General features: G+C 52.0%; 1 protein-coding gene across 1 annotated transcript; it reads right to left on the minus strand.

Moving 5' to 3' along the window:
- Nucleotides 1-65: 65 nt before the first annotated feature.
- On the minus strand, nt 66-833 carry LOC123040792 (zinc finger A20 and AN1 domain-containing stress-associated protein 7). Its single transcript, XM_044463550.1, has one exon. It carries the CDS (start codon nt 723-725, stop codon nt 258-260), a length of 468 nt encoding a protein of 155 aa, XP_044319485.1. The 5' UTR covers nt 726-833; the 3' UTR covers nt 66-257.
- Between the last annotated feature and the right edge of the window lie 10,252 nt (nt 834-11,085).

Consider the following 11,085-nt stretch of genomic DNA (forward strand, 5'->3'; position numbering starts at 1 on the left):
ATGCCAAATTGGCAATACAAACAAATAAAAGAGGATATGATTCATTTGGACTCGGTCAGAAAAAAGAAACAAGACACATACATGGATGACTAATCGAATAACATGATGGTACACAGTAATAGGTCACTATGAACAAGTAAGATCGAGGTCGATCCTCTTCTACTTATGGAGCTAGTGCTTGAAAGATCAAGTAGGAGAGACAATGAAGCCAATGAGTAAACTACAACTGCACATATGTTTTTCAACTCCTCCTGCCTTCATATCTTGTTGCGGAGCTTGGACGGCGCGACGAGAGGGTTCTGCTGCGCGATCTGCTCATGGCCGACCTTCTTGTAGTCGAAGCTGCACGCATGCCCGTCGACATAGCGGTGCAGCGAGCAGAAGGTGCCACCGCAACGGCAAGCGAACCCCAGCAGCCCCACCTTCTTCTTGCACGCCATGCACCTGGTTGGCGCCGACTTCTTCGCTGCCGCCTCCGCCCCCGGTCCCTCGGTAGAGTCCTGCAGGCTCACCGACTTCTTGAAGGCGAGGATGAGGTCGTCGAACGTGAGCTTCCCCTCGACGGCGGCGGGGGCAGCCACATCTCCGGCCTTGAGGTGGTCGCGGTAGCACTTTGAGCACATGTTCTTGCTCGCCTCGCTCCCGTAGAACCCGCAGCCGTTCGCGCAGAGCGGCGCGGCACCACCGGCGGCTGCCTGCGTCGACGGCTCCTGCCCGTGCGCCATGTATGGCCGCTGGTCTGATCGAATCTAAAAGAAACCGACCGTAGGATCGATCGTCTCGCGCTAGCGTATTAGGGGAGTCTGTGAATCTGGCGTTGGTTGGCTGCCGTGCGTGGGTGTTTTGTTGACGAGGCCCCGGGGGCAGCCCTTCTGTGGCTTATAAAGGTCGGTCAACGGCCACGCGTGACCAGAAGAACTCCGAGACGTGCTCTAGAACCTCCCAGGTGATATTTGAAGCCACGCAGTGAGCTTTTCGGCTTCCTTAACCGTATCCGATCCGTATCCGAATGGAAATAGTTGCCAGACCTCCTCCGATGATACCCAAGAGTAGGGTCCAATGTAAGGTGCTTTACGTTACATGATCAAGGATACGTTTTTTTTAGCAAAGCTTGCTAGGCTTTTATTAATCAGCTAGAATGTTTGCCGGAATTACAATTTGGTCATGAGGTGTACCCGACCAAATGTGTCTCCCCACCGGAAGAGAAATACCGAACCTAGCTAGCCTATGAGCTTCTAAATTTGACATTCGAGACTCAAAACAAAAATTACATGAAGTAAAAGTAGACGATGTCTAAGATTTCCATAACAATATCTCCGTATTCTCCACCCGCTCGCTGATGAATATGTTGTACCACTTGCTTGCAGTCTGATGCAACTTGAATGTACGTATCGCATCCCAAGATCTTGTGCTAGAGATAGCCCTTCCCGGCATGCAATCGCCTTGAGGGTTGGAGCATCAATAGGACCATGTATCACCAACATTGACGAGCCCAGGAAGGCCCCATCACGGTCCCTGCATACTGCTGTTGCCGTGCCTATGTTATGAACTGTTGAGACACCTGCATTAACATTAATTTTAACAAAGCCTTCGGCAAGGGAACCACCTGATTGTTGAGTTAGCTTGCACTTTTGCTGACTGTTAGACTAATATGTCACGTATCGTGACATATCTCCTAATCACCTAAATCGAGGAGTATCGATATTGTTGTGATCTCCCATTTATGGTTAGGATTGTAAATCTGTCTATATATTGACATGTAATGGAAAAGCCCAAGTGTGACAAATATTCTCCAAATCTTTCATGGTATCAGCCTAAGAATCCTCTCGCTTCCGCTCTTCCAACCCTAGCGCCGCCGGCTCCTGCTCCCGCGCCGCCGGCCACCTCCTCCCTCCCATGGCGCCCTTTGAGCCTGCTCAGCCGGCTGCTCCTCACCCCAATGCCGCCCTTTGGGCGCAGGCCACCGCCATCCCCAACGTCCGCTCTTTCGTCCCCATCGTCCTCGAGTTCAAGAGCGCCGTCTTCCCCAAGTGGAGGACCTTCTTCAACATCGCTGTCACCACCTACGCCCTCGAGGATCACCTCACCTCCGAGACGCCCTCCACCGACCCAACGTGGCGCCTCGACGCCCTCGTGCTCCGCTGGCTCTATGGCTCCATGGCCATGGACATCGTCGACCTCGTCATGCCTACCGACCCCGCCACCGCCACGGCGTACAAGGTCTGGACCGCCGTCATCGCGCTCTTCAACGACAACCAAAAGAGCCGCGAGATTTATCTCGCCGAGGAGTTCCACAACATTAAGCAGGAGGATCGGTCCATCACCGAGTACCTTCACCTGCAGAAGACGGCGGCTGACGCCCTCGCCGAGGTCGGTGCGCCCGTCTCCGATCCCGAGCTCGTCACCAACGTCATCAAGGGCCTCCACGAGCGCTTCGACAGCGTCGCCAACATCGCCCCCCTCCTCACGCCGTTCCCTACCTTCCTCAACTTTCGCAACATGCTGCTGCTCCACGAGATGAAGGCCTCTCGGCGCTCCAACAACACCTCGGCCTCTGCCTTTTACGCCGCCAAAGGACCCGTCCCCGCTCCTTCCAGCGGCGGCGGCTCGTCCTCCGGAGGTGGCGGTGGTGCTCCTTCCGGTTTGGCCGGCGGCCAGCTATGGCGGGCTCCTGCCCCCGCCCACAATCCTCATGCCACCGGCTATGGCAAGGGGAAGGGCAAGAACAAGGGATACAAGTCCGCCTGTGGCGCTCCTCCCATGCCAACTCCGTTCAATCCTTGGACAGGAGCCATCCAGATGTGGCCCATGCAGTCCTGCCCCACCAACTCTGGCGGCAACACCGGCGGCATCCTCGGACGAGCTCCGGGCCCCGCGCTCACGCCTACATGGCCGCTCCACCGGCTGCTCCCGGCACCCACTACGGCGGTTACGGCTCCGTCCCATATGGCGCCGCGCTGCCCTACGTTGCACCACCAACACCGGCACCATCATGGGACACCGCTGCTCTCGCCCAATACTTCACCAACATGACATTGCAGCAGCCCGCTCCCGAGTGGGTCATGGACAGCGGCGGGACCGCCCACCTTTCCTCCGATGCCGGTATCTTATCCTCCCTTTCTCATCATCCTATATATCGTCACGTGGTGGTCGGCGACGGTTCCACCGTTCCCGTCACCACATCCGGTCATTCTTCCCTTCCTTCTCTTTTTCCCAACACACCTCTTCACTTACGCCATGTCTTAGTAACACCTAGCATTATCAAAAATCTTATTTCCGTTCGTCAATTCACTACTGATAATCATTGCATTGTCGCTTTTGACCCCTTTGGTTTCTCTGTGAAGGACCTTCATTCCCGGCGCGAGATCCTTCGGTGCAATAGTACGGGGGAGCTCTACACATTCACATGCCCTCCGCTTCCTCGCGCCCTCGCCACGCTCACCGCCCCTCACGACGTGTGGCACCGTCGTCTCGGACATCCCGGCCATGATGCTTACCGTCGCCTCTCCGAGCATATTTCCCTCCCTTGTATTAGACAAATAAATCCCTCCACTTTATGTAATGCTTATCAACTAGGACGTCATGTACGTTTGCCTTTTTCTGCTTCTACTAGTCGTACCACTCGTCCATTCGAGTTAGTGCATTGTGATCTTTGGACTTCACCAATCTTGAGTGTTTCTGGCAATAAATATTTTTTAGTCATTCTTGATGATTTCACACATTTTCTATGGACCGTTCCGCTTCGCCAAAAATCTGACGCTTACGCTTCGCTCTCCGCTTTTCGTGCGTTCGCTCATACTCAGTTTGGCTTACCTCTCGTGTCCATACAATGTGACAATGGTCGTGAGTTTGACAACAACAAACTCCACTCTCTTGCTGCCACGCACGGTATTCATATTCGTTTTTCTTGCCCATACACATCCCAACAAAACGGTAAAGCTGAACGCATTATTCGCACTGTCAATGACATTGTCCGTTCTCTCTTATTTCAGGCTAGCTTACCTCCTCGTTTTTGGGCCGAAGCACTTCATGCCACCACTCACGTTCTTAACCGTCTTCCCACCAAAACCATTGCAGCTCCCTCTACATACTTTGCCATTCACGGCAACCATCCCGATTACTCATCACTACGCGTTTTCGGCTGCCTATGCTATCCCAATACCGCCTCCACCATGCCACATAAACTGTCGCCGTGTTCGAGTGCTTGCGTTTTTTGGGCTATTCCTCTCATCATAAGGGATATTGGTGCATGGACCTCACTACCCACCGCATCATCATCTCTCGTCACATCGTCTTCGATGAGATGACCTTTCCATTTGCCTCCCTACAGCCCACCACCGCAGCCACATACGACTTCCTCGCTGACGATGACACACTACCCATAGTTGTCCCGCCTCTTACAATCGTCACTCCTACTCCTACCCCGCCAGCCTCCCCACCACCCACCCCTCCATCACCACCCGCACCACCCTCACCACCCGCCCTTCCTCACCGGATGCTCCTCCCGAACCAGGCGCCCCACCCACTCATCGCACGCGTAGCACCTCCGGCATCCACAAGGGCCCTCGCGAGCATCTTAACCTGCATGTTTCCTCTGTCAGCAGGTACTCGCCGGTTCCCACCTCCGTCCGTGCAGCTCTCAAGGATCCCAACTGGCTCGATGCTATGACTGCGGAGTACCGCGCTCTCCTCAGCAACAACACTTGGGATCTTGTGCCCCCTCCTCGGGATGCTAACATCGTCTCCGGCAAGTGGGTTTTTCGCCACAAGCTCCAGCCTGATGGCTCCCTCGATCGCTACAAAGCTCGCTGGGTGCTTCGGGGTTTCTCTCAGGAGCCCGGTGTCGACTTCGACGAGACTTTCAGCCCAGTTGTTAAACCGGCCACCGTGCGTGTCATCCTCTCCACCGCGCTCTCTCTTAACTGGGAGACTCGTCGGCTCGACGTCAAGAACGCCTTTCTACATGGCACTCTTGCTGAGGTTGTCTACTGTCGACAACCCAGCGGCTTCATCGACTCCAGTCGCCCCGAGCATGTCTGTCGGCTGAACCGTTCTCTATACGGTCTCAAGCAGGCTCCCCGTGCGTGGTACCAGCGCTTCGCGACTTTCATCACTTCGACCGGCTTCGTGTGCTCCCGCTCGGACACCTCGTTGTTCGTTCTCCGTTGTGCGGAAGGCACGGCCTTCCTCCTGCTCTACGTGGACGACATCGTCCTCACCGCCTCATCGACCCACTTGTTGGACAGGATCACGGCCTCTCTCCGAGCAGAGTTTGCCATGACGGACATGGGCAACCTCCACTACTTCCTCGGCATCGCGGTCACCCGCGACTCCTCCGGCATGCATCTCTCGCAAGCTAAGTACGCCGCGGAGATTCTGGACAGGGCCGGCATGACTGCCTGCAAGTCAGCCTCGACACCGGTTGACACCTCGTCGAAGCTCGCCACTATTGCCGGCTCTTCCGTGGCCGATCCCACGGAGTACCGGAGTCTTGCTGGAGCTCTCCAGTACCTCACCTTTACGCGCCCCGACATCGCGTACGCGGTTTAGCAGGTTTGTCTTCATATGCACGATCCGCGTGAACAGCACCTCACGGCCATCAAGCGCATCTTGCGCTACGTCAAGGGCACGCTCTCTCATGGCCTTCAGCTCTACTCGACTTCACCGGACTCCATGATTGCCTACACCGACGCCGACTGGGCCGGCTGCCCTGACACGCGGCGCTCGACGTCAGGCTTCTGCGTCTACCTTGGAGATAATCTCGTCTCTTGGTCCTCCAAGCGACAACACACGGTCTCACGCTCGATCGCTGAAGCCGAGTACCGCGCCGTGGCTAACGCCGTGGCTGAGGCGAGTTGGCTTCGGCAACTTCTCCAGGAGCTTCATCGACCATCTCCTCCTGCGACGCTCGTCTTCTGCGACAACGTCAGCGCCGTCTACATGTCCACGAACCCCGTCCAGCATCAGCGTACCAAACACATCGAGATCGATCTCCACTTCATTCGCGATCGTGTTGCCATGGGTCAGGTCCGTGTGCTGCATGTTCCCTCGTCACGCCAGTTCGCCGACATCTTGACGAAGGGCCTCCCGTCGCCGTTGTTTCTGGATTTTCGGTCCAGTCTCAACGTCCGCTCTCCTCCCTTTGTGACTGCGAGGGAGTGTTAGACTAATATGTCACGTATCGTGACATATCTCCTAATCCCCTAAATCGAGGAGTATCGATATTGTTGTGATCTTCCATTTATGGTTAGGATTGTAAATCTGTCTATATATTGACATGTAATGGAAAAGCCCAAATGTGGCAAATATTCTCCAAATCTTTCATTGACGACTCTTGTGATTCTGAAGGTGCGAGCTGTTCAAGTTCCGCAATAAACTTGATCAAGGATACGTACATCTCGTTAGCTCAATTTTGGTCATCCAACTCAATACTAAAACGGCTCAGCCCACAACTCCTTATACCTTTCCCATTGAGACTTAACAAAGTCTCAATCGAGTACATACCAAGTATAGTGCATAAGGAAAAGGTCCAGAAATCTAAGTTCATAGCAATAGCAATCAGAGCTTTGGTTGCTAACTATATTATGGCTAGTGATACAAAGGCAACGATCAAGCACATGGCTGGGAAAGACCAATGCTCAACTATGTGAAGTTAAACATGGATGTGGCTTTTGACCCAGACTTACTCAATGGCTCGTATGACGCTGTCATCGGGGACTATCGAATGGCAGATTTGTCGCGGCGGGAAACGAGAAAATCGATTGGTGCGGAGATGCGCTTATGGCCGGGGCGCTGGCCTTATGGTTTGGTCCCAGTTTGGCAACTTCAGTCGACTGTAACCGCATAGAGGTGAACTCCGGCAATATCGAGGTGATAGAGACAATGAAGAATGGAGGTCGCTCTTTCGATATATCGGCGGTAGTTTTTTATAACAGCATCGAGTGAGGCATAACAAAATCTTAGTGACTGAGGTTTAGCAAGACTGTTTCCTGTTTCTTCTTCTTCTCAATGACAAACGCACACATAATCCCCCGGGGAACTACAAAATCAGATCATCGACAAAGCTTACTATAAAATACTCCCTCTGTAAAAAAATATAGGATCTCTTAGATTACTAAAATAGTGATCTAAAGAATCTTATATTTTTTTATAGAGTAGTTTTTGCAAGATTTATGGTAGAACGCCCCCCCCCCCCCCCCCCCCCCCCCCCCCTTGCCGTAAGGTTTTCTTTGCCCATGAGGACACTCATGAACTTGCCATGGCGGTCTTCCAGAACACAAGTTGCCAATGAGGAGTCTTCGCCACCACTGAATCCACGTAGCAAATCACATTCAACAGAAGGCAGGCGTCTCTACCAGGGGCGGCGATAGCGCTAATATCACCCCGATGCACCACTTTAGTATGACATAAATTTTTTATCAATCAAGTATACCAAATAAAAGTGTGTTTCTTTACCTTCAGCACAGATTGTCGGACATGCAAACCGAGCTCCGATGGTTAGATTTCTTGTGGTGGAACCAACCCACTAGGTTCAAGTGCTAAACTTGATACTGATGGTCGTATTTTTTTGGATTTATTTGAGGCCTTTCGACGATGTGCGTTCAGTGGTAGAAAACGTTCTCGTCAACTATGAAGGCATTTGTGGCGACTTCGTCAATCTCAAAATGTTGTGCCGGTTTAGTATCTTGAAGGTGCTCATATGAATAGGGTGTGCGTGCTTGCGTTCAAAGGGTTGCATGTATGTGAGCATCTTTGTTTGTGATGTGTTAAAAAATGCATAGATTGTCGGAAATAATAGAAGATGATGTATAAATTCGAAAATTCTTATTATAATGTTGAAACAAATGAAAAATATGAAAATCTTGTCAAAAAATGACAAATCTAAAAATATGTCTTGCATTTGCAAATCCCAAAATATATCATCAGACTCCAAGGTACAGATAATATGTTGTACACAAATACCAAAAATACTCGGCGAAGACCGAAACGTACTCGACGAAGACTGCTCGGCATACACCCTGTCATCAAAGTGGGGTTTGCCGAGTGTTTTTCTCGGACACTTGATGAACAGTTTGCCGAGTGTTTCTTGAGGCACTCGGGAAAGATTCAAACTCACTGAAAAATAATGTTCGCGGCGACTGGTTGGTTTTCCGAGTGCAACACTTGACAAAGCTGAAGGCTTTGTTGAGTGCTACACCCAGCAAAATAATTTAATGGAGTTGTGGGGTAAGTGATCGGATGTGCAACGACGGTCGCAGACAGTAGGACAATGCATGGCAGGACGTGCCACTACGTCATGATGCTTGTTGTTGTGTGCTATCGCTTGCCGCTGTGTGTTGTTGTTGTCTGCTAGCTATTGCTTTTTTTTTTGGTTGGGGAAGAGAATGAGAAGTGGTGGCTCGGCTGGGGAGGACGATGAGGAGAGAGCTATGCTGACCAATTAGAACGCAGGGTTTTTGCCTAGTCTTCATCCCTTTTTCAGGGTACTCGGCAAAACTTTCATCCTTTCTTTTATTTTCTCACTTCTCTTCTCTTTTTGATAATGTATAAACACAAATTAAAGAATCTGAGCCCAATCTTACGAACTTTTTACCTACTTGCAATTATTATTTAATGAGATTTTCACAAAATAGTTAGAAATGCAGTAAATAACTTAAATATAGCAAACGACCCGAAAAAATGCCAAATCTTGACATCTGTCATTGTCGGTGTCAAAACCGGCGGATCTCGGATAGGGGGTCCCGAACTGTGTGTCTAAGCGGATGGTAACAGGAGACAAGGGGCACGATGTTTTTACCCAGGTTCGGGCCCTCTCGATGGAGGTAAAACCCTACTCCTGCTTGATTAATATTAATGATATGGGTAATACAAGAGTAGATCTACCACGAGATCAGAGAGGCTAAACCCTAGAAGCTAGCCTATGGTATGATTGTTGTTCGTCCTACGGACTAAAACCCTCCGGTTTATATAGGCACCGAAGAGGGTTAGGGTTGCACAGAGTCGGTTACAATGGTAGGAGATCTACATATCCGTATCGCCAAGCTTGCCTTCCACGCCAAGGAAAGTCCCATCCGGACACGGGACGAAGTCTTCAATCTTGTATCTTCATAGTCCAGGAGTCCGGCCAAAGGTGATAGTTCGGCTATCCGGACACCCCCTAATCCAGGACTCCCTCAGTAGCCCCTGAACCAGGCTTCAATGACGACGAGTCCGGCGCGCATATTGTCTTCGGCATTGCAAGGCGGGTTCCTCCTCCGAATACTTCATAGAAGATTTTGAACACAAGGATAGTGTCCGGCTCTGCAAAATAAGTTCCACATACCACCGTAGAGAGAATAATATTTACACAAATTCAATCTGCTGACGTATTCCGTGGCGTGACATCACACCACGGCCAAGCCTTTATTCGAATCGTTTTACTGTCCCACCTCAGCGCGTTTAGCGAGGCGGTTTCCTTGGCACGTCTTGTCAAAGCAGAGATCGTGTCCCCTTATTCCGGGATTCTCATTAATACGGGCGCGGGTAACCCAGTCGTGCCCGTTGGCACGTCTCCTCTATCGAAGGCGAGTCCCGAACGGTCACGGGGAAGGCTCTTGGTATTCAACCTCTTTATAAAGAGACCAAGGCTCCACTCCTTTCTTTCAATCTCAATCGAATCCGCCCCTCGCCTCGAGTTCCAACACCCAAAGCTCCAGATTCAGGCGCTTCGGACCTTCGATGATGTCCGGCTCCGACCTGCAAGGCCGGTGGATGCCTTCCTCCGTTACGGAAGAAGACGTGCTAAAGCTAAGAGATGCCAGGTATCTAACCGGCGAAATTTCGCATAGGCTGCCTGCCCAAGGGCAGGTTATTCCCACTCCCAAGCCTGGTGAAAGCGTGGTGTTCGCGTCTCACTTTCTTCGGGGGCTAGGCTTCCCGACGGACCCCTTCGTGAGGGGGCTCATGTTTTACTATGGGTTGGAATTTCATGACTTGGATCCGGAGTCCATCCTCCACATCTCATCGTTCATTGTCGTATGCGAAGCCTTCCTCCGCATTACCCCTCACTTCGGATTGTGGCTCAAGACCTTCAAAGTGGAGCCGAAGATGATCAAGGGGCAGCAGGCAGAGTGCGGAGGGGCTGTTATAAGCAAGAATGCTGATGCTCCATGGCCCGAGGGCTCTTTTCAAGAGGAGCTCAGCCTATGGCAACAAGAGTGGTTTTATATCACAGCTCCCAGGGGCACCAAATGGGTGGCGCCACCTGCCTTTCGCTCGGGTCCTCCACCGCGGCTGGCGTCATGGGTCAATAAAGGACTTGACTGGGGGCCGTCCAAGGACGTGCCCTTGTTGCAGGGCCGCATTCAAGACCTCCTAGAGAGAGAGATCACTCTGGTCGTAGTAGCGCAGGTCATGCTGATTCGTCGCACCCTGCCCTGCAAACGTCGCCCCCTCCGCCTGTGGGAATTTAACCCGGAGGGACCACGAGCTCTCCAACATTTTATGGGCGCGACGCCCGTGGAGATGTACAAGCTTTTCTTCGGATCACAAGCGATGTGTCCGGACTTGACCGAGGACGCAGGTCTGAGCTGCAATCGCCCGGATACTCAAGTAAGTAGCCCTGTACCCGGACACGCTATCCCATATTTATCACGAACTTGCCCTTTAAAAGAGTTGTTCCTTGAACAGGAGTGGATAGCGAAAGCAAAGTTAATCAGGTGTCCGGCCCCCCTCCCTGAGACCACGCCGGATCCCGTGTTAACCAGGATGCTGGAGGTTGCGCCTTCGGAAGAAGGTGAAGGGGGGAACAAGGAAGCTACCGCCTCCGCGAAGGAGGCTGTCAGGGAAGAAGAGGACCGCCTCTGAAGACCCGGAGACCATGGTCTCAAAGCGGGGGAAGAAATCTTCGTCAGAGGGTCCTGCGCCGAGAGATGCCTCGGCCGCATTGTGCCCCCAAGGGGATCAGCCCTCCACCGAGCCGTAAGTAAAAAGGGGAGTTTTTTTAAAATAAAGGATATCCCTGCCCTATTTCTGATGAAGATAACCGAAATTTTACCTTGTAGTTCGGATCTCAGCCCTTCTCAGCAGAGCTCATCTTCGGGGGAT

Source organism: Triticum aestivum, chromosome 2B (assembly GCF_018294505.1).
Source record: "Triticum aestivum cultivar Chinese Spring chromosome 2B, IWGSC CS RefSeq v2.1, whole genome shotgun sequence".
Classification (NCBI taxonomy): domain Eukaryota; kingdom Viridiplantae; phylum Streptophyta; class Magnoliopsida; order Poales; family Poaceae; genus Triticum; species Triticum aestivum.

Bases quoted from the DNA above. Each gene is read 5' to 3' on its own strand.
- LOC123040792 (XM_044463550.1), bottom strand. From the start codon at position 725: ATGGCGCACGGGCAGGAGCCGTCGACGCAGGCAGCCGCCGGTGGTGCC.